This window comes from Scyliorhinus torazame, chromosome 2 (assembly GCF_047496885.1).
Source record: "Scyliorhinus torazame isolate Kashiwa2021f chromosome 2, sScyTor2.1, whole genome shotgun sequence".
Lineage (NCBI taxonomy): Eukaryota > Metazoa > Chordata > Chondrichthyes > Carcharhiniformes > Scyliorhinidae > Scyliorhinus > Scyliorhinus torazame.
The window spans coordinates 60,922,499-60,950,292 of record NC_092708.1 but is presented as its reverse complement, the minus strand read 5'-3'; the positions used below and the strand labels follow the sequence as shown (position 1 = coordinate 60,950,292).

Sequence of the window (27,794 nt, the reverse complement as noted above, 5' to 3'; positions counted from 1 at the left end):
AGATGTGTGCCACGGTTTCCCGGCTCATCCGGAGTCTCCTCCTGCATTCCCGGTCCGTGAGGTCCTGGTATGACTGCCGGGGCCGGTACACACGGGGCGCCCTCGGGTGCCTCCGTTGCCGTGGGGCCGCGACGTCCTCCTCCCCCTCCTCGTCCTGTCGGTCAGGTGTCCCTCCAGCCTGGGCGGCTGCCGCCTGCCCCTCTGCGGCAGCCTGCGCCGCCTCTCTGGCACGCTCCTCCTCCTCCTCCTCCTCCTCCTCCTCCTCATCCAGGGCAACATAGACATGAGCGGCTGCCACCACGGCGGCCAACATCGCTGGATGATCTGAAAACATGACGACCTGGTGGGGGGGAGGGGAACGACGACATGTCATCATTGCCCATATCCCCTCCTCCCCCCAGCCAGGTGGCATGGACCGCATGGGTCCAACTGTTGGAGGCTGGCACCTGGCCAGGTGGACCAACTCATTTGCCCTCCCATCACCCACCCCGGCACGGACCCCCCCCCCCCAACCTCCACCCCAGCACGGACCCCCTCCCCAACCCCCAACCTCCACCCCGGCACGGACCCCCTCCCCAACCCCCAACCTCCACCCCAGCACGGACCCCCCCACCCAACCTCCACCCCGGCACGGACCCCCTCCACAACCCCCAACCTCCACCCCGGCACGGACCCCCTCCCCAACCTCCACCCCGGCACGGACCCCCTCCCCAACCTCCACCCGGGCACGGACCCCCTCCCCAACCTCCACCCCGGCACGGACCCCCTCCCCAACCTCCACCCCGGCACGGACCCCTTCCCCAACCCCCAACCTCCACCCCGGCACGGACCCCCTCCCCAACCCCCAACCTCCACCCCGGCACGGACCCCCTCCACAACCCCCAACCTCCACCCCGGCACGGACCCCCTCCCCAACCCCCAACCTCCACCCCGGCACGGAACCCCTCCCCAACCCCCACCCTCCACCCCAGCACGGACCCCCTCCCCAACCCCCAACCTCCACCCCGGCACGGACCCCCTCCACAACCCCCAACCTCCACCCCGGCACGGACCCCCTCCCCAACCCCCAACCTCCACCCCGGCACGGAACCCCTCCCCAACCCCCAACCTCCACCCCAGCATGGACCCCCTCCCCAACCCCCAACCTCCACCCCGGCACGGACCCCCTCCCCAACCCCCAACCTCCACCCCGGCACGGACCCCCTCCCCAACCTCCACCCCGGCACGGACCCCCTCCCCAACCTCCACCCCGGCACGGACCCCCTCCCCAACCCCCAACCTCCACCCCGGCACGGACCCCCTCCCCAACCCCCAACCTCCACCCCAGCACGGACCCCCCCCCCAACCTCCACCCCGGCACGGACCCCCTCCCGGCACTCCCCCGGAGCCCAGCCTACTCTAACCACCCCCCCCCCCCCGCCGCACACACACACAAGCCGAGACACACCTCTCCTCAGGCAATCAGTCTGCGGCCACGCCATTTCCTGCCCAGAGCCAACCCCCCAGGCCGTCACTCACCTCCTCGCTGGTCGGCGTGAGCCTGGAGCACCGGGTCACGCCGATGAAAAGGAGGTTTGATTGACGTCGACGTGAACGGTCATCACGTCGACGGGACTTCGGCCCATCCGGAAGGGAGAATATCGGCAGGCCGAAAATCGGCTGCCTTGCGCAGACCCGTGACATTCTCCGCGGCAGCGGCGCCATTAACGCCCCGCCGACTTTTCTCCCTTTGGAGACTTCGGCGGGGGCGGGGGCGGGATTCACGGCGGCCAACGGCCATTCTCCGACCCGGCGGGGGGGTCGGAGAATGACGCCCCAGAACAGCGATTATAATGAATGGGATACTCCGCCTTCCCAGCAGCGTGTTTCTCGGCAGCGGGAGGCAGAGCGTTATTCGCTGATGGGATTCCCTGCTCCCGCTGCTGTCAATGGGATTTCCCACTGAAGTCACCTTACGACTCTGGGAAACCCACGGGCAGGGGTGCACTGCCGGCAGGAGCAGAGAATCCCGCCTCCAGCGACCATCCCGGAGAATTCCAGCCATTAATATATTCTTTCAGAACAGTGGACTGGATTCTCCCAAAATGGGGCTATGTCCCCACGCCGGCGTAAAAATGCAGGCTTTGCACTCCCAAGTTTCCAGAAACTAACACCAGCCGATTCACTTACCTTCAGGGGGCTAGCAGGGACCCAGAGTACTTCACGCAGCTTCGGCTGCAGATACAAGCCCCCACACGTCCCATTGCGCACAGCGGCGATCTCCAGCGGCCGCGCCGAGCGCCATGGCGGACTCGGACATCGGAGGCAGCTCCATAATGTAGGTCCCCATGATCGGCCGCGCGCCCCTGCATTGGATCGGCCTGATCTGTGCCCCGGCCACCCATAAGGCCTCCCCCCTGGTGCCCAATCCCCCCGCCCACCACCATGGCGACCATGGATTGAGTCCACAGCATCCACGCGAGACTCCCGACCGGCCATACCATTTTAGTTCCACGCCGTCGGGAACTCGGTCGGTCGGGAGCGGAGTATCACTGGGCGGGCCTTTGGCAATGGTCCCCCAGTCATGCGGTGTAATTTGAGGATGGCGGGATATTCGGGGCCCGGTGAATCGCTGGAGCGGCACTAGGCCCGATTCCATCGAAAAAGTTGATACTCCGCCCCCGCGCCAAATGCGATTTCGCTGTGAGGCTGCGGAGAATCCAGCCCAGTAACACAGTAACGACAGAAAGAGGGTGCAGTATTCAGTCTGCGTGCTTGAATAATGAAGCCTGAAGCACCCCTGGTATTGGACCTTGGGCATCATTTCCAGCAGTAAGTGAGCTGAGGGGAATAGGGGACAACTCTTGAGTTAAGTTTCTTTGAGGACTGGGCCTCAAGAATGCACTCTGTTATGTGAGGAAATGAGGACGGGGCAATTCAGTGAGACGTGGTTGATAGCTGGGGACATCTGTGGACAGGAGCGGGTGTCATTTGGAAATTGGAGGTGAGGTAACCAGATATCAAGGTTGGGAAGCAGTTGAATTTCCAGACCAAATGTTTATATTTAAATTACCTCTCTCCTGTTAATTTAGTTTAGCCTGTGAAAAATGTCCATGAAAAATAACTGAACAACTACATCCCCGTGTTCCTATTACGACTACTGCTCATTTTGGGGGACCAGAGGTGGAATGTATTAGTGAATTTATTTTCACTTTATTGTAAAATCCTTTTAAGCTTGAGTCTTAGTGTCACGAATCACATAATTATTTACAATGGTATTGGAAAATAATCAGAATTCACTCACCATTCTATCTGTGCCATTTAAAAAAATTCTTTCGATGTGATCATAATATGCATCGCACCAATATAGTATTCCAGTGGTGTAGTCCAGGGTTAAACCATTAGGCCATAGCATCATAGTTGTCACAAAGAGCTGTCGATTGGAACCATCCATCCATGCTTTCTCAATTCTTCCTGTCATGTTGTCTATCTCTTCCTCTTCCCAATCTGTCCAGTACATCCAGCTGCATATAATGCAGTAACATATTTTTTTTGTCAGTAATAAACACAATCAATTATATTTGATACAATCTCTATTAAGCAGTATTTGAAATCTACAGCAAACTGTTCTTTTGCCACATTACCTAAAAGGGATCAAGCTATTATTCACTGAGTACTGTATGTGGCATACAGATATGGTTATAACTTTCACATTATCTGCAATTCCAAACTATGCAAGACACCAACAGATGCAACAGCAGGCCAAATGTACTATAATATACAGAATGGACACAGGTATAAGTTCCTCCAAAGCGCATTGCTAAATTTAAAAAAAATTAATTACTTGACTACACACTTTCTAATTTGTTCTTCCTTCATTGGTCACCATCTGAAACTTACTAGAGAAGTGAAGACAGTTTAGTACAATGAACAAATATGAACAAATACATATTTTCACTTCAATTTACTGAACTTTTCAGGTAAGTGAATGAAACCGTTAGGTATTGAGTAAAGAGCTATCCTGAAAACTCCATTTCTTTGACTGTCATTGCACACCTTTGAAGTTATAATAATCTAACTCAATTTTCACAACTACTTCCTGTTGAATCTTTGTTGGTTGTGTGAAAAATATATTTTTGTTACTCTTAACTAGCCAATAATGTTGACTGGATTAGAGGATGTATTGCCCCAGACGTCATGAGCAAGCCCAATTGATGATCAAACTTGCTGGAGCAGGCTCAGTAAATTCAGCTTGAAATCTTCACTTTTGGGATCAGTATCTGCCAAGACATATTTCTCTCCTTGCATGCATCATGTGTGTGAAAGGTGTTGGCTCCTGAGGGACTGTGAAGGGGCTGGCAGCATTGACAACAGTACCTTTGCATTCCTTTGGGAACCACTTCCTTGCTGTCGGTACCACACAATAGATGTATTACCAGTATTCAATGTGCCTGCTTCAGGCTGAAGCTCAGGGATATTTTGTGTGGCACTGTCGGTCATTAGTTACGAATTATAATCTAATTTTAAAAATCAAAATTTAACTTTGCACACTAATCACTATTGCTTTTGGTCATTTAAAAAAAAATTTATTCTCAAATCCTGAAAACGTTAATTGTTACCGAGAAGATTTATATATGAGCAATGAATTCCCTGGTGTTGGTTGCACAAGTGGCTATTATTCATGCATGATGATTGAAACGCATTGTTGGTGGACTATTTAATCACAGGGAAGATCATTGCAAACCCTGATTCTATGCTGATCTAACGCCCACAATTTCAACAGGGCTCACTAATTCTGGCTGACTCTCAACCACTAGGCCAATTGTGGTGCGCTACTCAGACTTAATTTTCTGAACTTAGCACAGACCAGGGATCAAAATTACGGCCTGCCTGTTTTGCTCTACCCCGTTATACCCTGCGCTAACTTGCTGCATTGGGAAAAGTGAGTATGAAATTCTATCACAGATCTTGTTGATGGTTTGTGCAATAATCAAAGAACAAAGAACAGTACAGCACAGGAACAGCCCTCCGGCCCTCCAAACCTGCACCGATCATGGTGCCTGGCAACAAAAGTCTTCTGCACATCCGGGGTCTGTATCTCTCTATTCCCACCCTATTCATACATTCGTCAAGGTGCCTCTTAAATGCCGCTATCATATCTGCTTCCACCACCTCCCCCGACACGTTCCAGGCACGCACCATCCGCTGTGCAAAATATTTGCCTCACACATCTCCTCTAAACATCACCCTCGCACTTTAACCCCAAGGGGCTTTTCTACCTTGGGAAAAAGCATCTGACTATCCACTCTGTCCACGTCACTCATAATTTTGTAAACCTCTACCAAGTCGCTCCTCAACCTCCTTCGTTCCAGTGAAAACAATCTGAGTTTATCCAACCTCTCCTCATAACTAATACCCTGCAGACCAGGCAGCGTCCTAGTAAGCCTCTACGGCACCCTCTCCAAAGCATCCACATCCTTCTGGTCGTGTGATGACCAGAATTGTCTGCATTATTCAAAATGTGGCCTAACTAAGGTGATGTACATGGCTTGCCAATTTTTATACTCAATGCCTTGATCAATGAATGGAAATGTCTTCTTGACTACCTGGGCAGCACGGTGACACAGTGGCTAGCACTGCTGCCTCACAGTGCCGAGGACCCGGATTCCGGCCCAGGTCACTGACGGTGTGGAGCTTGCATATTCTCCCCGTGTTTTCATGCGTTTCACCCCACAACTCAAAGATGTGATGGGTAGGTGAATTGGGCATGTTAAATTTCCCCTTATAAAAAGAATTGGTACTTTAAATTAAACAAAAATGCCTTCTTGACTACCTTATCCACCTGCATTGCCACTTTCATTGTACACCCAGATTTCTGCCTGTCAATTCTCCTAAGGGATCTGCCATTTACTGTGTAATCCCCACTTGTAGTACACCTGCCAAAATGCATTACCTCACATTTATCTGGATCAAACTTCATCTGCCATTTCTCTGCCCAAATCTCCAACCAATTTATTTCCTGCCGTATCCCCTAACAATCCTCTTCACTAGCTGCAACTCCACCAATCTTTGTGTCGTTCACAAACTTACTATCAGACCAGCTACATTTTCCTGCAAATAATTTATTTATACTATGAACAGCAAAGGTCCTAGCACTGATCCCTGCGGAACACTACTAGCACAGCATTCCATTCAGAAAAGCATCCTTCCACCACTACCCTCTGTCTTCTATGACTGAAACAGTTCTGTATCCATCTTGCCAGCTCAGCTCTGATCCCATGTGACTTCGTATTTTGTGCCAGTCTGTCATGAGGGACCTTGTCAAAGGCTTTACTGAAGTTCATATAGACAACATCCACTACCCTTTCTTAATCAATCATCTTCGTCACTTCCTCAAAAAAACCAATCAAGTTAGTGAGACACGACCTCCCATTCACAAAACCATATTGACTAGCGCTAATAAATCCATTTCTTTCCTAAAGTGAGTAGATCCTGTCCTTACGATGTTTTTCCAATAATTTCCCTACCACTGGTGTAAGGCTTACTGGCCTATAATTTCATTGATTATCCCTGCTACCCTTCTTAAACAAAGGAACAACATTGGCTATTTTCCAATCCTTTGGGACCTCACCTGAAGCCAATGAGGATATAAAGATTTCTGTCAAAGCTCCAGCAATTTCCTCCGTTGCCTCCCTCAGTATTCTGGGGTAGATCCCATCAGGCCCTGGGGACATATCTACCTTAATGCTTTTTAAGACACCCAACGCCTCTTCCTTTTTGATATTGACATGAAAAAGAATATCTACAAACTCTTTCCTGGACTCATCATCCACTAAATCCTTTTCTTTGGTGAATACTGATGCAAAGTATTTTTTTAGTGCCTCTCCCATTTCCTCCACGCATAGATCCCTCCTCTGTCCTTGAGTGGGCCAACCCTTTCCCTAGCCACCCTCTTGCTCTTTACATATATATATATAAAATGCCTTGGGATTCTCCTTAACCCTGTTTTCCAAGGACTTTTCATCACTCCTTCTAGCCCTCCTAACTCCTTGCTTAAGATCCTTCCTACTTTTTAAACATTCCTCAAGGGTTTCTGTTCTCAGTCTTCTCGATCTTACGAATGATTCCATTTTCTTCTTTTTTTATTAAAAATAAATAAATTTAGAGTACCCAATTTTGTTTTCCAATTAAGGGGCAATTTAACGTGGCCAATTCACCTAGCCTGCACATCTTTGGGTTGTGGGGTGAGACCGACACAGACATGGGGAGAATGTGAAAATTCCACACGGACAATGACCCGGGGCCAGAAACATACCCGGGTCCTCAGTGCCATGAGGCAGCAATGCTAACCACTGTGCCACCCTTCTTTTTCTTTTTGACTAGGCTCACAATATCTTTCGTTATCCAAGGTTCCCAAAACTTGCCACACTTATCCTTTATCTTCACAGGAACATGCCATTCCTGAATTCTAATCAACTGATGTTTCAAAGGCTCCCACATGTCAGATGTTGATTTACCCTCAAACAGCCACCCCCAATCTAAATTCTTCAGTTCCTTACTCATATTGTTGTAATTAGCCTTCCCCCAATTTAGCACCTTCACGCAAGAACTGGATTGGACTTGTTTATCGTCACGTGTACTGAGGTACAGTGAAAAAGTGAAAAATATTTTTCTGCAAGCAGCTCAAACGGATCATTAAGTACATGAAAAGAAAAAAAAGAAAAAGAAAACACGTAATAGGGCAACACAAGTTACACAATGTAACTACATAGACACCGGCATCGGGTGAAGCATACCGGAGTGTAGTATTAATCAGGTCAGTCCATAAGAGGGTCATTTAGGAGTCTGGTAACAGTGGGGAAGAAGCCGGTTTTGAATCTGTTTGTGCGTGTTCTCAGGCTTTTGTACCTCCTGTCTAATGGAAGAAGTTGGAAGTGTGAGTAAATCGGATGGGAGGGATCTTTGATTATGCTGCCTGCTTTCCCCAGGCAGTGGAAGGTGTAGATAGAGTCAATGGATGGGAGGCAAGTTTGTGTGATGGACTGGGCTGTGCTCCTGACTCTCTGAAGTTTCTTGCGGTCTTGGGCCGCGCTGTTGCCATAGCAGGTTGTGATGCAGCCAGATAGGATGCTTTCTATGGTGCATCTGTAAAAGTTGGTAAGAATCAGTGTGGACATGCCAAATTTCCTTAGTTTCCTGAGGAAGTACAGGCGCTGTTGTGCTTTCTTGGTAGTAGCGTCAACATGGGTGGATCAGGCAGATTTTTGGTGATGTGCACCCCACGGACTTTGAAGCTGGGAACCATCTCCACCTAAGCCCCGTTGATGCAGACAGGGGTGTGTACAATACTTTGCTTTTCAAAGTCACTGACCAGCTCTTTAGTTTTGCTGACATTGAGGGATAGATTGTTGTTGTTGCACCACTCCACGAGGTTCTCTATCTCCCTCCTGTATTCTGACTCGTCGTTGTTCGAGACCCGACCCACTATGGTCATGTTATCAGCAAACTTGGAGATGGAGTTGGAACCAAATTTTACAACGCAGTCGTATGTGTACAGGGAGTATAGTAGGGGGCTACCCTTGCCCACCATAATAATACGCCATCTTCACAACCTATCGTGTCTTTTATTATCTGAAAGAGGCGCAACTGCTCAAACCCATTATCGTAATGCCAGCGTGAAGGACCATATTCTCGACTCAAGATAATAAGGAGTCTTTTTGGGTCCAAAGCTTGATCTGTCGCACTGACATTGGCAATGTATCTAGAAAGTATAAAGCAAAAATGATTTCCTGTGGTACTGGCGGAGTCAGGCTGCTGGCAGGTAGTGGGAAACAGCTCAAAGCATCTGTGGTTGATACACAGGTGCCTGGTTTATGTTGAAACGTGTATTCGTAGGCTGCTAACAATAAAGCCCAGTGTTGAACCCCAGCTGAAGTTATGGGGGAATGACCATATCCTCGTTAAATAACCCCAACAGAGGTTTGTGATCAGTAACATCTATGAAATGTCATCTACAGATGTTTTGATGTAACTTTTTCATTGAAATATTATGGCAAGTCACTCCTTTTCGATTTGTGAGTAACCTTGATTAGCACTGGCCACAATCCTTGAGGCGTATGCGATAAGTCTTGAGGGGCTGTTTAGCACAGGGCTAAATCGCTGGCTTTGAAAGCAGGCCAAGGCAGGCCAGCAGCACGGTTCAATTCCTTTAACAGCCTCCCCAAACAGGCGCCGGAATGTGGCGACTAAGGGCTTTTCACAGTAACTTCATTTGAAGCCTACTTGTGACAATAAGCGACTTTCTTTCTTTCTTCCTGCACCATCTTTCTGTTTTTAGGCCCAAACCGCTCCTATTCTGTAAAGGGATGCATCGCAGGTAAGAATCATCTCTTTCGAAGGGTCAAAATGGACCAAGAGGCAGGATGACTGTAAAGTTAGTCTAGCTTATTCAAAGATTTCTTTCTGATGCTCTTTCCAATACCACCTTGGGTGCTCCTTGAGTTGTGTGAGTAAGGGTGTCAACATTGTAGAAAGATTAGGAATAAATCTGTTATAATAGTTCACCATTCTCGAAAAGGATTTCATTTTAACGTATTTTTGGGGGTTGGTGATTGCTTAATTGCTTTGACATTCTCCTCCACAGGACGCAGCCCTGTGGTGCCTACCTGTATCCTAAATACGTCAGCTTCTCACTTTTCCACTTTACTCCAAGTTTCTTAAATATGTTTTTAATGTCTTTGAGATTTGCTAGCTGCTCCTCCTCAGACCCTCCTGTTATCAGTACATCATCGAGATAGACAATCAGCTTGGCTCGATCCTGTAGTAAACTTTCCATCAAGCATTAGAAAGTCACACACGCATAAGAGACTCTGAAAGGTAGCCGGGTGTACTGATATAAGCTTTTGTTGGTATCTATAGTGACAAATTCCCTGGATGTTTCACCTAACTCTAATTGTTGGCATGCATGACACATATCAAGTTTTGTATAAGTTAAGCCTCCTGCTAATTTAGCGTATAAACCTTCAATTCTTTGTATTGGGTATCGGTCCAATTTTGGTTGCCCTATTCACACAGTTAGTTTGTAGTCCCCGTTTATCCTGATGGTTCCATCTGGCTTCACCACTAGCTTGGTTAAAGCTGCCCATTCCAAAAACAGTACAGGTTTGATAATATCCAATTCTTCTAGTTGCTTGATTTTAGATTCAACCTTCTTGTTTAAGGCATAGGGGATAGGTCGAGCTCTGAAAAACTTAGGTGTGGCCTCAGGATCTTTCCTATTAGGCCCTGTAACTTGCCTAACTCGTCTTGGAAAACTGTTTTATTTTTTATAAGACATCATGAAGACCTCCTTCACGAACTTGACAGATTTCCAAACAATTTAATCTAATTTGGCGCAGCCAATCCCAGCCCATCAGACTTGGTCCTTGACTCTCCGCTACTATTAAAGACAGTTGAGCTGACTGGTCTCGATGGTTTACATGCATTGTGGTTGCTCCTAGGCTTCTCAAAGCTTCCTCAGTATACGTGGCCAGTCAGACCATCGTACTTTTTAACTTCCGGGCTGGACCCCACCTTGAAAAGCACAATTAAATATCTTTGATCACCTACAATTGAAGCGGAGGTTCATGTCCACCTCCTTTCTAAGTGGCTGACATTTACCATCAATACAGTCATAATTGGGGGTACTTTGCCCACCTTTATGTTGTTTAAACAGAACACTTCAGATCTGTTTTCAGGGTTATTCTTCACGCTCTGTACTGGAGTCAGATTTTTTATTTTAATGGCACCCTGAGGATTCTGCCTAGTCTTGAATTTCCTCTTAATGTTGCCCCTCCTATTGCAGACACAACGTGTACCTTCCCCGAATTTGCATCTTGCCTGGGGATGATCTCCCCCACACTGGTAGCATTCTTCATAGCTCCGGGTTTGCGGCCCACATTCATAATATCTCTACACTCTCATCTGTTCACAGTCTCTTTGTTCATTACTTTTGGCACCTTCATCTTTGGCGCTGCGGCTGCTAGCAGCTTTCCGCCAATCCTGGTAAACCCTGCCTGCCTGTACACTCTGTAAAACCCCCCCCCCCCCCCCCCCGCCCGCCCGCCCCCGCCCATTCCCGCCAAGCCTTGGCGACCTCTGGTGCCTTCTTTGAGGTAATCTCTGCATTTGCTAACAACCTTTTTTATGGCCGTGTCGGTAATACCACAGACCAGCCTATCCTTCTGCATGTTCTTGAGTGCAGACACAACCACACATTGTTCAGCCGTTAGTGGAGGACAAGAAGGAAACACAGGGATTCATATGCACAGATTAGTTAAGGTGTTTTGTAAATGATGACAATTTACTACCTCACCAATGGAAGGTCTACTGTCAAGATACATAAATAATTTTACTGGGAGGGCATATGTTTATTTTCACATATGTAAAGCACGTAAATCAGGCATTGGTTTCAGAGAGATTCAAATTAGCAATTGGTGCAGAAGCAGCAGGCGTTCCCACTTGGGAATGACTTTCCTGTCACTCACACGATATTAAAAGATGTACCATGAGACCGAATTATGCAACATGCCTCATTTACATCACTGTGTTAGCTATCAAGGCAGGGAGACATTATGAATTGATGTTCAAGAATATTCTATGGAAGCAAATTAATCATTAGGAAGAATAAAAATGAATTCCATTTCATGATTTCTAAAAACGTATTTCTTACATTGCAGAAACTATATTTAAAGATATTTTCAACTAGATCTAAGATGATAAGATATTTCTGTGCGATTTGCAGTTACTGGGCTTATATGTTTCCCTATTTGATATTCTCAATAATTGACACAAGTGTAAAGTGGGGAATACTGCTTTGCACTCGCATGGGCTTTTCCACAAAAATTATCAAATTGAGGAAATGGTATGTTTATATTTTTCATGGGAACTAACTGCAAACACTGATTGGAAACCCTTCTTCATTTTACAGTAATCGTTTTTTGGTTAAAAATAAGCAAAAAGCAGGTATTGCTGTACCTAATATATACTGACAAGTGGAATTTGATTATTTAGCTGACATACCTCATGGGACAACTGGAGAAGAAATTGATTTTATTTAGTAACTCATCCATCTTCAATTTTCTGTTCTGATGAAATGATGAGGGAAAACTTATTGCCTAATGGACATCAAAAACAACAATGCCAAAAGGAATTATGACATCTAATTAAAATGAATGAGGACACAAACTTTACCTTAAGATCACTTTCATCAGTTCCAAACACAACTCTGTTTTCTGTCCTCCTGCCATTTCTGAACGTAAACAATGCATATTTATTTGTTGATGTGCAAGGTAATTTTCTAATGGGTCTTTCGACTGAAAAATAACTCTGCACTCCACACATCACAGAGCCAGTCAGTCGAGTATAACCAAAATCTCCGGAAAGAAGCACAGAGCACGATAACCAAATTTGTTTTTGAAATTGTCTCCTACAAAATCGATTCAAGGGGATAGTTTGAAAAAAATTACTTTAATGCGGATGGTTAATTAAATTGTGCTGTTCTGGAAAAAAAAAAGTATTACAATTTTTTTATTATTTATGAATTGAAAAATTACAATTTAGTTTTTCGCTTCAACGCTCCTCAATTATTTTGCCTGGTGTCATTTGGAGACTTATTTTGAATAAAACACAGAGGTGCCAAAATGATTCATTTTAGAAGAGACTGCTAATTGAAAGGGTGTAAATAAAAAATATAATCAGCTGGTTAAAACTCCCAACTGTTGACATATAACCTTCCAAAGGTAAACAATACCTGCTATTTTTCCAGACTGGCTTTTTCAGGAAGTCCCAATGGAAAGTGATGAATTAAGTCAAGAGATACTCCAAAAGTAATCTTAAAATGCAGAATGAGCAAGTGAAATTCAAGAAAATACACGTCAACTCATTATGTTCAAATAATTTTGTGATGAATGTGAGAAATTGCCATACTTAAGGTTTTAATAACAAACCTGAGTTAAGATTTATACAGGCAGTATGACTACTAGAGCTGTGATTAAGGTGTCATAAAAGAGAGGTAATAATTGGTTTGCAGGTGAAGTGTTCTTCTAATAGATCTTGAGAATCATTTACTTGTTTACAGATAGCTAGCTTATGGAATATTGCTCAGCTTTGAAGGGCCTCTGGGATGGCGATAATTTATTTTTATTTATTTTTTATTCATCTTTACAGCATGTGGGTTTCGCTGGCTTGGCCAGTATTTTTTTTAAAAATTCATTTACAGGATGTGGGCATTGCTGATTAGGTCAACATTTATTGCTGATCCCTAGTTGCCCTTCAGAAGATGACAGTGAGTTGCCTTCTTGAACCGCTGCAGTCCTTGAGGTGTAGGTACACCCACAGTGCTGCTAGGGAGGGAGTTGCAGGATTTTGCCCCAGCGACAGTGAAGGAAAGGCGGTATATTTCTAAGTTAGGGTGGAGAGTGACTTAGAGGGGAACCTCCAGGTGGTGGGGTTTCTAGGTATCTGGTGCTCTTATTCTTCCAGATGGTAGTGGTCGTGGATTTGGAAGGTGCTGTCTAAGGAACCTTGATGAGTTACTGCAGTGCATCTTGAAAATAGTACACATAACTGCCACTGTCTGTCGGTGGCGGAGAGTTTGAATGTTTGTGGAAGAGAGAAATCAAGCGGGCTTTGCCATGGATAGTGTTGAGCTTCTTGAGTGTTGTTGGAGCTGCACTCATCCAGGCAAATGGAGAGTATTCCATTATACTCCTGACTTGTGCATTGTAGATGGGGGACAGGCTTTGGAGGTCAGGAGGTGAGTTACTCACTACAGGATTCCTGCCCTGGTAGCCACAGTATTAATATGGCAAGTCCAGTTCAGTTTCTGACCAAGCATAATCCGAGGATGTTGACATAGGGGGATTCAGTGATGATAATTCCATTGAATGTCAAGGGCGGTGATTAGATCCTCTCTTGTAGGAGATGGTCATTGCCTGGCACTTTGTGTGGAGTGAATGTAACTTGCCACTTGTCAGCCCAAGCCTGGATATAGTCCAGGTCTTCCTGTATTTGGACATGGACTGCTTGATTATCTGAGGAGTCGCGAATGGGCCTGAACATTGTGCAGTCATCCGCAAATATCCCTACGTCCGACCTTATGATGGAAGAAAGGTCATTGATGAAGCAGCTGAGGATGGTTAGGTCCAGGACACTATCCTGAGGAACTCCTGCAGTGACTCCTGCAGGTGCTGGTTTAGCACAGTAGGCTAAACAGCTGGCTTGCAGTGCAGAACAGGACCAGCAGCGCAGGTTCAATTCCCATACTGGCCTCCCTGAACAGGCGCCGGAATGTGGCGACTAGGGGCTTTTCACAGTAACTTCATTGATGCCTACTTGTGACAATAAGCGATTATTATTATTATGTTCTGGGGCTCTGAGATGATTGACCTCCAACCACCACAACCATCTTCCTTAGTGCCAGAAAGGACTCAACTCCAACCAGTGGAGAGTTCCCCCCCCCCGATTCCTGTTGACTTCAGTTTAGCTAGGGCTCCTTGATACCATACTCGGTCAAATGCCTACTTGATGTCAAATGCAGTCACTCTCACCTCACCTCTGGCATTCAGCTTTTTAGTCTATGTTTGGACCAAGGCTTGAATGAGGTCAGGAGTTGAGGAACCCAAACTGAGCATCCGTAAGCAGGTTATTTCTGAGTTAGTGCCACTTGATAGCACTGTTGATGACTCCTTCCATCACTTTTCTGATGATGGGCAATAATTGGCTGCGTTGCATTTTTTCCTGTCTTTTGTGTACACGATACACCTGGACAATTTTCCACATTGCTGGGTAGATGCCAGTGTTGTAGCTGCATTGAAATAACTTGGCTAGGGATGCGGCAAGTTCTGAAAGACAAGTCTTCAGTACTATTGCCGGTATATTGTCAGGGCTCATAGCCTTTGCAGTATCCAGTGTCTTCAGCCATTTCTGTGGAGTGGAGTGGAGTGAATCGTATTGGCTGAAGACTGACATCTGTGATGCTGGCGACCTCCAGACGAGGCCGAGATGGATCATTCACTCGGCACTTCTGGCTGAAGATTGTTGCAAATGCTTCAGCGTAATCTTTTGCACATATGTGCTGGGCTCTTCCATCATGGAGGATGGGGATATTTGTGGAGTCTCTTCCTCCAGTGAGTTGTTTAATTGTCCACCACCATTCACGGCTGGATGTGGCCGGACTACAGAGTTTAGATCTGATGCGTTCATTGTGAAATTGTTTAGCTCTGTCTATTACTTGCTGCTTATACTATTTGGCACACAAGTAATCCTGTGTTGTAGCTTCACCAGGTTGACACCTCATTTTTCAGTCTGCCTGATGTTGCTCCTTGCATGCTCTTCTGCACTCTTCATGTGGGTGTAGGTACATCCACAGTGTTAGGAAGGGAGTTCCCAATGGAGGGAAAGGCTGGCCAACATCCAGAGCTGGCTGGTCAATAAAACCACTAATGGCCAACTGATGGTCAGTTTCTGCCCCACTACCATTTTACTGAACTCTGTATGGGCCCTGCTCAATGATGAGACTACCAAATAAACCATGATGACCTTTCAGTGGATTTTCGGGGTGAGATGGATTCCTTAATACCCATTCCATGACCCATTGAGGGCTGTCCTGGCAGCAATGGTCACACCCACAACTCCAACACCACCAAGGTTCACCACTCCTCCCTCAATTGCCTGGATTACCTGGACTTCCAAGTCACCTCTGAAATGCCCTCTTCTCCCTGCGGCCTCAGCAAAGCCCACCTCAATCCCTGGCACCTTCAAGACTGGGATTTTTTTTAATTATGAAGGTATTAGATACAGACAAGCTATATCCTCCTGTCAAGAAATCCAGAGTCAAGAGACATATTCTTAAAATTAGACTGGACCATTCAGCAGCAAAATTGAGATGCACTTTTTCACCTTAAAGGTAAACTTTCTCCCCAAAAAGTTATGGATGTTGGGAAAATTGAAATTTCACAGCAGAAATAAACAGAGTTTGTTTTAGCGAAGAGTATCAAGGATGGAGGTCAAAGGCTGGTAAATTAAGTTGAGATATACAGAGCAGTCACGATCTAACAAAATGGTGAAACCAAACTCAAGCGGCTGAATGGTCTATTGTTTTTTAAATGATGGAAACGATGGGCGGGATTCTCCACTCCCGTGCCAAAGTGGCCGCACCGTCGTGAACGCCGTCGAGGTACACGACGGCGCAAAACGGCCCCGATTCCGACCGATTCAGGCCCTGACAATGGGCTAGGATCGGGGCCGCGTCACCTACACGCGCCAGGCCTTGTCGCCCGCATAAAGGCGGCGCTGCATAGATGACGCGACCGGCACCGCATAACTGGCGTCATCCGCGCATGCGTGGTTGCCGTCCTCTCTATGTCCGCCCCGCAAGAAGATGTCAGACGGATCTTGCGGAGCCGCGGAAGGAAGGAGGTCCTCCTTCAGAGAGGACAGCCCGACGATCGGTGGGCACCAATCGCGGACCATGCCACATTTGAGGTACCCCTCGGTGCAGGATCCCCCCCCCCCGCAGGCCGCCCCCCCCAGCGTTCACGCACCGTTCATGACGGCAGCGACCAGGTGTGGACGGCGCCGGGGGGAACCTGCCGTTTTGGCCTGGCCGCTCGGCCCATCCGGGCCTGAGAATAGCGGGGGTGCCGGAGAATCGCCATTTTGGGTGTCTCCGGCGATTCTCTGGCCTGCGGCCCGCGGAACTCGACGGGGCCATTCCCGCCCCCTGGGAGAATCGTGGGAGGGCGTCGGACCAGCGTCCCGGGAAATTTTGGCGGCCCAGGCGATTCTCCCAGCCGGCGCGGGAGTGGAGAATCTCGCCCGATATATATCAAGATGAGGAGAGTGTTCTTCTCTCAGAGGAACTCTCTGCCTCAGGTGGTGAAGGCAGGGTCATTGGATATCTTTTTAAGGCAGAGGTGGATAGATCCTTGTTAGGCAAGGGAATCGAAAGTTATCGGGGGAGATGCGAAAGTGAAACTTGAAACGCAAACAGATCGGCCATTATCTTATTGAATGGTGGAGCAGGTGCGAGGGGCCGGATGGCCTATTTCTGCTCCTATTCCGTTTGAGCCTCCAGCTTTTGCTGATTTCAAATTCCATACACTTTTAGAAATACAAATTCCAACATAAATATATCTCACATTGAACAACAAAAAAAACAGCTTGCATTTAGTTTCTTTATTAAGCTGATGCAGGGAGAAGAGGGCATTTCTGAGGGGCCTTGGAAGTGCAGGTAATCCAGGCAATTGAGGGAGGGGTGGTGAACTTTGGTGGTGTTGGAGTTGTGGGTGTGGCCATTGCTGCTAGGAGAGCCCTCAATGGGGCATGGAATGGATATTAAACAGCTTACATTTAGTTTATTTATTCAGCTGATGCTGTGAAATACAGGCTATAAAATTACAGTCAAAATCCCTCCAACGTTTTAGCATGTAGTTGATCATTTCAGTGGATTTTCTACATCTCATGCAACCGGTGAAATGGCGGCTCATCACGTCATGCAGAAATATGCGTGGCATTCCATTGATATCAATGCTAGCAACCAAGATCTTGGTCAGTCATTTGGTAACATCCAAAGACAGCAGGCAAAATGAAACAGAGCTGTGTGTGGAGGTTAGGGCTGCTTGCAGGGAATGATCATGAAACGTGGGAGGAAGCTTTATCTGACAACCGTAATAGAAACCATTCTTCTGAGAATTAGGGACAAACGTGGCTGCCATTTGCTTCATGCCTTGCACTGGTTTTCCCATTTCACTCAAGAGATAAATGGTTTCATTTTGCTGCTGAAGCTTTATCCTCCCCACAATGTTTCACAGGCAAATCAAATCACTCTTGACACATTGCTGATCAGTATTTATTTCTTGGCATATAAGTAAATAGATAAAAACAGTGATAAACCTTCGCTGAGGCTGGATTTATGTTTGTCATGGTATTTGCACTTATAAGAAGAACATTTTGGGGCTGGTGTTCAAAACCTCCAGCCCTTCCGGGCACTCTGCCAAGTCCAGTATTTCCTGACAGCACAGGAAAAGCTGCAAAATTACATGGTACAAGTACTTTTCTTGTCACTCGCGTTCGATAGAATGACCTTTATCAGCAGTTCCAATAGTGTTAAGGGATCAGAACACAAGAATGAGGAGTAGGAGTACGCAATTCAGCCCCTCAAGCCTGCTCCACCATTCAATATAATCATGGCTGATCTCATCTTGGCCTCAACTCCACTTTCCTGTCCGTACTCCATAACTCTTCAACCCATTACTAATTTAAAATCTGTCCATCTCCTCCTTAAGTTTACTGTGTCCCAGCATCCACCACACTCTGGGGTAGTGAATTTCACAGATTCACGACCCTTTGAGAGAAGTAATTTCTCCTCATCTCTGTTTTAAACCTGCTTTCCCTTATTATAAACCGATGACCTCTCATTCTAGATTGCCCCACAAAAGGAAACATCCTCTCTGCATCTACTTTGCCAATCTCCTTTACATCTACTTTATCAACCCTCTTTATCATCTTATGTATCTCAATTAGATCTCCTCTCATTCTTCTCAACTCCAGAGAGCATCGGCCTAAACTTCTAAATCTCTCTTCATTAGACAAACCCCTCATCTCGGGAATCAATTGAGTGAACCTCCTCCAAACTGCCTCAAATGCATCAATAATCCTTCTCAAATAAGGGGACCAAACTGCACATTATATTCCAGGTGCGGTCTAAATAATGCCTTGTACAGGTGCAGCAACATGTCCCTACTTTTATACTCTACTCCTTTAGCAATAAGGGCCAAAATTCCATTTGCCTTCCTTATTACCTGCTGTACTTGCATACCAGTTTCTGGAATTCATGCACAAAAACAGTCCAATCCCTCTGCACCAAAGCACCCTGAAGTTTCTCTCCTTTTAGGTAACTTGACTTTCCATGTTTCTGACCAAAATAGATAACCTCACACTTTTGCACATTAATCTCCATCTGTCAAATTTTTGCCCAGTTACTGAACCTGTCCATATCCATTTGTAAATCACTTATTTCTTTATTGCAAATTACTATCCCACCTATTTTGAGTGTCATCTGCAAATTTGACGTTACTACTCCTATCCCTGCATCCAAGTCATGAACATAGATTGTAAGTAGTTGGGTCCTAAGAACTGAACCCTGTGGCACCCCACTCGTTATATCTTGCCAACCAGAAAAAGATCCAATTATCCCGACTCTCTGCTGTACGTCGGTTAGCCAGTCCTCGATTGAAGCTAATAAATTACCCCTAACCCATGTGAACTTACCTAGTGTGAGGCACTTTTTGTGTGTCACCTTATCAAATGCCTTCTGGAAGTCCAGATATACTACATCTACAGGATCCCCATTATCCATTTTGCTTGTTGCATCTTTGATGATCTTTAGCAAACTAGGCAAATACGATTTACCCTTCATAGAACCATGCTGACTCTGATGGATTGCGTTTTGATTTTCAAATGACCTGTTGTGACTTACTTAATAATGGATTCTAACAATTTCCCAGTGACAGATTTTAAACTAACGCGTCTATAATTTCCTACTTTCTGCCTCCCTCCCTTTTTGAATAAGAGAGTTCTGTGTGCACTTTTCCAATTCACTGGAATCTTTCCTGTGTCTAGGGAAATTTGGAATATTATAACCAATGGATCCACGATCTCCGCTACCACTTCCGTTATGACCCCAGGATGTAGGCCATCAGACCCTGGGGACTTGTCTACCTTCAATCCCAATAGTTTCTTCAGTACATTTTCCCTATTGATGATGATTGTTCTAAGTTCCTTCCTTTCTGTTACCTTTGCATTGCCTGTTACTTTTGGGATGATTTGGTGTACTCTACTGTGAAAATTGAGGCAAAATACTTATTTAGTGCCTCCGTCATTTCTGTGTTCTCCACTATGAATTCCCCAGTCTCATCCTCCAAGAGATCAATTCACTTTAGCTACTTTCTTCCCTTTTCTATACTTACACAGCTTTTGCTATTTTTTAAATAATTTGCACTAATTTTCTTTCATAATTTAAGTTTACACTTTTTATTATTTTATGAGTCACCCATTGTTGATCTTTAAAAGTTTCTCAATCTTCCTGCCTGCCACTGGCCTTTGTAATATCGCATGCCTTAGTTTTTGTCTTTATGTTATCTTCAAATTCCTTGCTTAGTCTCGAACAATCTTTCTTCCTCTCTGGAATATAATTTAGTTCTTAGGAATTGAATAACTCCTTAAACATCTGCCACTGCGCATCAACTTTTAGCCTTTTTTCCCAGTCCACTAGGCCAAATCTGTCCTCATGACTACGTACCTTGTTTAACTCTAGAATGCGAGCGTGGGACTCAGTTTCCTGCCCTCAAAGTGAATTTGAAATTTTAGCATGCTATGATCATTCTTCCCTTGAGGATCCTTAACTATGAGATCAATAATTAATCCCTCCTTGTCACACAATACCAACTTGAGAATGGCCTGCTCCCTGGTTGGTTCTACAATGTATTTCTTCAAGAAACAAGGACTGTATAAATATGCATGACGTACAGTGCCCTGTTATTTCACCAGCCGCAGCAGGAGGCCACGCATCTGACTGTAATAAAGTCACAGTTGTATCCAACTTTAGTCTTGGCGCAATTGATCGTGCATCAATTTATTACAGTCACATTTTCCACACAATGGATATCCGATCGCCTGCAGCTGGATCCGCACTCCCCCGACGCCAGGAAAGACTTTGCTCACTGGCTAGCATGTTTTGAGGCCTACATCAACGCGGCCGACCTCGCACCAACAGAGGCTCAGAAGATAAACGTCCTGTACTCCAGACTGAGCTCCAGCGTGTTCCCGTTGATCCAAGACGCCACGAACTATACAAAAGCAATGGAATTCCTTAAGGAACACTACGCGCAGAAGGCGAACACACTCTTCACCAGGCATGTACTCGCCACCCGCTCGCAATTACCTGGTGAGTCCATCGAAAACTTCTGGTGGGCCCTAATTCCACTCGTCCGGGACTGTGACTGTCAGGCCGTTACGGCCGCCGAACATGCGAATCTCCTCATGCGCGATGCCTTCGTGACTGGGATTGCGTCAGACCGCATTCGAGAACGATTACTGGAAGGGGCCACGCTCGAACTGGCGGAGACGAAAACCTTGCCGCTCTCCATGACGGTCGCATCCCGTAACGTACAATCGGACCCCTCCCGCCAGGCTGCCCACCCTCCTACTCCTTCCTACCCCTCCTGGACCCCGCCGACGACCTCCTCAGCCGGGGCCCTGCCTTCCCAATACGCCTGCACCACACGCCGATCCGTGCACCCCGGGGGTACCGCTGCTACTTCTGCGGTTAGCAGAAGAACCCCCGCCAAAACTGCTCAGCCCACACTGCAGTTTGTAAAGCCTGCAGTAAAAAGGGCCACTTCACGGCTGTGTGCCAGGCCCGTGCAGTCGCTGCGATCGCGCCCGCTATCGTCCCCTCCCCCACGCCAGACGCACAATGGGAGCTGCCATATTCTCCTCCTGGGTCCATGTGCGACCAACGGGCGCCGCCATCTTGTCACGACCCCACAATGTGCGCACCATGGGCGCCGCCATCTTGTCCCGACCCCGCAATGTGTGCACCATGGGCGCCGCCATCTTGTCCCCCACAGGGTCTCCGAACAGCCCAACATCGGAAACGCACACGCTCGCCACCCGAAGCATCCGATGGCTACCCACAGCTCGCTTCGATGACGCTGGACCAATCTCGCCCGCAGAACCTGGCCACCGCGTCGACGACGGTTAAAATCAATGGCCACGCGACCTCGTGCCTGCTGGACTCCGGGAGCACCAAAAGCTTTGTTCACCCAGATACGGTAAGGCGCTGCTCCCTCGCTGTCCACTCTGCCAATCAACGAATCTCACTAGCCTCCGGATCCCACTCCGTCCAGATCCGAGGCTTTTGTACAGTCACCCTCACGGTCCAGGACGTAGAATTTAGTAACTTCCGCCTCTATGTCCTTCCTAATCTCTGCGCTGCACTCCTGTTGGGCCTGGACTTCCAGCGCAACCTCCAGAGCTTCACGCTCAAATTCGGTGGGCCCTTACCCCCCTTACCGTTTGCGGCCTCGCAACCCTCAAGGTCGATCCCCCCTCCCTTTTTGCCAATCTAACTGCGGATTGCAAGCCCATTGCCACCAGGAGCAGACGGTACAGCACCCAGGACAAGACCTTCATCAGGTCCGAAGTCCAGCGGCTGCTTAAGGAGGGTATTATCAAGGCCAGCAACAACCCCTGGAGAGCCCAAGCGGTGGTGGTTAAAACTGGGGAGAAACACAGGATGGTCGTGGACTACAGCCAGACCATCAATCGGTACACACAGCTCGACGCGTACCCCCTCCCACGCATATCTGATATGGTCAATCAGATTGCGCAGTGCCGGGTCTTCTCAACAATTGACCTGAAATCCGCCTACCATCAGCTCCACATCCGGAAGTCGGACCGGCCATACACGGCTTTCGAGGCGGACCGTCGGCTCTATCACTTCCTTAGGGTCCCTTTCGGTGTCACAAATGGGGTCTCGGTCTTCCAAAGAGAGATGGACTGAATGGTCGACCAGTACGGTTTGCGGGCCACCTTTCCGTACTTAGACAATGTCACCATCTGCGGCCATAACCAGCAGGACCACGATGCCAACCTCGATAAATTCCTCCGTACTGCCACTCTTCTCAACCTGACCTACAACAAAGAGAAGTGTGTGTTCAGCACGACCCGGTTAGCCATTCTCGGCAATGCAGTCCAAAACGGACTTCTCGGGCTCGACCCCGACCGCATGCGCCCCCTCATGAAACTTCCCCACCCCCACTGCCCCAAGGCCCTCAAACGCTGCCTGGGGTTCTTTTCCTACTACGCTCAGTGGGTCCCAAACTATGCGGACAAGGCCCGCCCACTCATCCAGACCATCCAATTTCCCCTCGCGGCCGAGGCACAACACGCTTTCGCCCACAGCAGAGCAGACATCGCCAAGGCCGGGATGTGCGCAGTGGACGAGTCACTGCCTTTCCAAATAAAAAGCGATGCTTCAGACGTCGCCCTTGCCGCCACTCTAAACCAGGCAGGCAGACCCATGGCATTCTCTTCCCGCACCCTTCATGCCTCTGAAATTCGACATTCATCTGTCAAAAAGGAGGCCCAAGCTATCGTTGAAGCTGTGCGGTATTGGAGGCATTACCTGGCCGGTAAGAGATTCACTCTCCTTTCGGACCAACGGTCGGTAGCCTTCATGTTCAATAACACACAGCGGGGCAAGATCAAAAATGATAAAATCTTGCGTTGGAGAATCGAGCTGTCCACCTATAATTATGAGATCTTGTATCACCCCGGTAAACTCAACGAGCCCCCAGACGCCCTCTCCCGAGGTACATGTGCCAGCGCACAAGTGGACCAACTCTGGGCCCTACATGACAGCCTTTGTCACCCGGGGGTCACTCGATTGTACCATCTGGTCAAAGCTCGCAATCTGCCCTACTCCGTCGAGGAAGTAAGGACAGTCACCAGGTACTGCCAGGTTTGTGCAAAGTGCAAGTCGCACTTCTACCGGCCGGACCGTGCGCGCCTGGTGAAGGCTTCCTGCCTCTTTGAACGCCTCAGCGTGGATTTCAAAGGGCCCCTCCCCTCCACCGACCGTAACACGTATTTCCTCAGTGTGGTCGATGAGTACTCTAGATTCCTCTTCGCCATTCCATGCCACGGTATGACGTCTGCCACCGTCATCAAGGCCCTCAGCACCATCTTCGCCCTGTTTTTTTTTACATAGAATTTACAGTGCAGAAGGAGGCGATTCGGCCCATCGAGTCTGCACCGGCTCTTGGAAAGAGCACCCTACCCAAGTCCACACCTCCACCCTATCCCCATAACCCAGAAACCCCACCCAGCACTAAGGGCAATTTTGGACACTCAGGGCAATTTAGCATGGCCAATCCACCTAACCTGCACATCTTTGGACTGTGGGAGGAAACCGGAGCACCCGGAGGAAACCCACGCAGACACGGGGAGAACGTGCAAACTCCGCACAGACAGTGACCCAGCGGGGAATCGAACCTGGGACCCTGGAGCCGTGAAGCAATTGTGCTAACCACCATGCTACCGTGCTGCCCCAAAAGAAAATTGCTTATTGTCACAAGTAGGCTTCAAATGAAGTTACTGTGAAAAGCCCCTAGTCGCCACATTCCGGTGCCTGTTCGGGGAGGCTGGTACGGGAATTGAACCGCTGGCCTGCCTTGGTCTGCTTTCAAAGCCAGCGATTTAGCCCTGTGCTAAACCAGCCCCTGTTCGGTTTCCCCGCCTACATCCACAGTGACAGGGGATCCTCATTCATGAGCGATGAGCTGCGTCAGTTCCTGCTCTGCAGGGCTATAGCCTCCAGCAGGATGACCAGCTACAACCCCCGGGGAAACGGGCAAGTAGAACGGGAGAATGGGATGGTTTGGAGGGCCGTCCAGTTGGCCCTATGGTCCAGGAACCTCCCAGCCTCTCGCTGGCAGGAGGTCCTCCCTGACGCTCTATTCTCCATCCGGTCACGATTGTTCACCGCCACTAATATCACACCCCATGAACGTGTCTTCCCCAGGAAGTCCACATCCAGGGTGTCGCTCCCGACTTGGCTGGCAGCTCCAGGACCGGTCATTCTCCATAGGCACGTCCAACTCCACAAGGCGGATCCCTTGATGGACAGGATTCACCTGCTCCACGCCAACCCTCAATATGCCTACGTTGAGTTCCCCGATGGCAGCCAAAATACTGTCTCACTCAGGGACCTGTCACCGTCAGGTTACACCCCAACACACACCCCCACCCATGCGCGCCCCCCCCCCTCCCACCGCGCTGCCAATATTGACCCCACCAGACCACCCCCCTCCCCTTTTTCGCACAAGAGGACGAAGAGGACTTTGGCACGCTCCCGGAGTTCTCCGATGACTGGCCAGCATCAGCACCGCCACCATCGCCATCGGTGCCACCTCCACCACCGCCACCATCGACTTCGCCGCCAACATTACGCCACTCCCAACGAAGCACCAAGGCACCGGACCGGCTGAAAATTTGACAGATTGCGGACCGTCAACATGGACTTTTCTTTTCCTACCACTGTAAATAATTGCACTAATTGTATATAGTTTCACGTCACCCCCACCGGACTCATTTTTAACAGGGGGTGAATGTGGTGAACCACTGTAATAAGAGATGTAAGGTAGGACCTGCACTACAGGTTCGCCGGTAGCTCCTGCTCGCGGTCTCCGCCCATGGAGAACTGTATAAATATGCATGACCTCCAGTGCCCTGCCATTTCGCCAGCTGCAGCAGGAGGCCACTGTGCAATTGATCGTGCATCACAAGTCCCCGGTATTTCCTGGTGTGTACTGTGCCCCGCTGCGGAACTACTGTTTGGAGGCCTGTAGTAATTCCACCAGGGACGTCATTCCTTTGCTTTTTCTTCGTTCTACCCAGACTGATTCTACAACTTGGTCTCCAGTGCCTATATCATTTCTCACTATGGCACTGATCTCTTCCTTTACTAACAAAGCTTCATCACCTCCTTTTCCTTCCTTCCTATCTTTCTGAAATACTGAGTACCGTTGGATATTAAACTCCAACACCTGATCTCCTTGTAACACATCTCAGTAATCGCGACCAAATCATACCTCGTTGTCGCCATTTGTGCTTTTAGCGCGTTAATTTTATTCCGAATGATTCATGCCTTCAGACACAATGCTTTTAAGTTTTTTCTATTATTAAATTGCCCTACTCTTGTATGATTGCTTGGTGCAGTATGCACTTTCTGTCCCTTCCTTTTATTTTCTGGTGACAATCAGCGTCATCACAAACCTCCACTCCTACCTTCTCCTTTAACTTTGATTTTCTAATTTTCCATGCAATTGAACTGCAGCCCCCCACCACCCCGCCCGCTTACTATTAAGTACATCAAAGGGAATAGTTGGCAATAAGTAACTTGGAGTATACATAATGGAAGGCCACAAATAACACCTGGAAACAGCCACTATCCCAGGAACTGCTGTACTGAGCAAAGTCATTTGGAAATAGTGACCAGGATTTTACAGCTTCTCCCGCCCAGTGGAATAATGCAGTTCCGCTGGAGATTTAAACGGCTCGCTGCCTCTGCCGGGGTAGACACGCTACAGCGCGACCATAAAATCCTCACATCCCCTCTAAACCTCCTTAAATCTATGCCCCCTGGTCATTCATACCTCCACCAAGGGGAAAAGGTTATACCTGTCTATCTTAACTATGGTCCTCATAATTCTGTACATCTCAATCATATCTCCACCTCAGTCTCTTCTGCGCCAAGGAAAATAATCCCAGGCTATCCATTTCTTTTCATCGCTAAAACTCTCCAGCCCAGACAACATCCTGGCTAAACACTTTTGCATACTTTAAAGTGCTTTCACATCCCTCCTATTATTTGGATTCCAGAACTGCACACAATATTTCAGTTGTGGCCTAACCAGATCCAGCATAACCTCCCAGCTCTTAAAATCTATTCTTCCGCTAATAAAGGCAAGTATACCATATGCCTTCTTAATCACTGTATCTATCTGCTCACCGATGTACATGCACACCAAGGCGCCTCTGATCACAAAGAAACACAAAGGCCCTCCAGCCTCAACCCTCACAGGCACTCAGGCTTCAAACACTCCCCATGCCCTATCTATGCCATCTCATGCCCTGCACCCATCTCTATAGTTTCTCATGTGCTCCCTATGCCAAGCTCATCATAAGCATACATAATGAAGCTTGATTGAGAGCCCAGGCATTGTTAACATTATTGAAACAGCTGTGCCACAGAGAAATCATTGTTTGATTGATATCCAATTTTTTTGATCTCTGCGGTCAATTTCACAATGTTTGTTTGCACAAAATTAAATCATTTCAATGTTTGTAGGGTTTTTCACCATTGATATTTTAAAGCAGGCTTGTCCCATGCATGGCCCCCAGGCCATGTGGCCCTTGAAGCCCCCCAGTGTAGCCCCTTGAGAGTGTTTTCAACATGTCGCGAATTGGAGTGGATGATTCTGAAAGAAACTGCTCCTCCAATCACCATCAGCTCCTTGACTATGTTTGTTGCTAATAAACTCATTCCTTGTGAGGGTGAAGAGATGAGGGTGGCGGAGAGAGTGAGACTGAGTGACTGAGTATGGGAGAGAGGGAGAGAGAGAGAGAGAGAGAGACAGTGTGGGGGAGAGAGAGAGTGTGGAAGAGAGAGAGAGAAAGTGGGAGAAAGAGTGTGTGCGGGAGAGAGAATCAGTGTGGGAGAGAGAGAGAGAGTGTGTGTGGGAGAGGGAGTGAGTGAGTGTGTGGAGAAGACTGTGTGGGAGAGAGAGTGATTGTGGGCACAATCGCCGGGCATGTTGCACTTCAGATCGAGTGCAACGGGACCAGTAGATCCCGGGAGAGGCCCCCCCTGGGCTTCTCGACAGCCTTTATGACTCGCAACAGATACCCAAGTACTGTGAGATTTTGAAAAACAGAATCCCGCCCAAAAGGGGCGTGACCAAACAACGCGCACCACTGATGGGGGCTGACCAGGGGATGGAATGTGGGGTCGGGGTGACATGCGGGGGAAGGGTCTGCAGTGCACGCTGGGGCCACTGTGTAGCTCGTTGAACCTGATTGGGGAAGGGTTACACATCATGTAATGTGTCTGCCTTTCATCCCCTTCAATCATAGAACATAGAACATACAGTGCAGAAGGAGGTTATTCGGCCCATCGCGTCTGCATCGACCCACGAAAGCCCTCACTT

At 47.9% G+C, this 27,794-nt stretch overlaps 1 protein-coding gene across 1 annotated transcript in view; it reads right to left on the bottom strand.

The window, feature by feature from the left end:
* LOC140406643 (low-density lipoprotein receptor-related protein 1B-like) overlaps positions 1-27,794 on the bottom strand; it is a 1,956,985-nt gene that overhangs the window by 416,057 nt on the left and 1,513,134 nt on the right. The window contains exon 13 of the mRNA XM_072494650.1: positions 3,284-3,503. Coding sequence (XP_072350751.1) covers positions 3,284-3,503 — 220 coding nt within the window. The remainder of the gene's footprint in view (positions 1-3,283; positions 3,504-27,794) is intronic.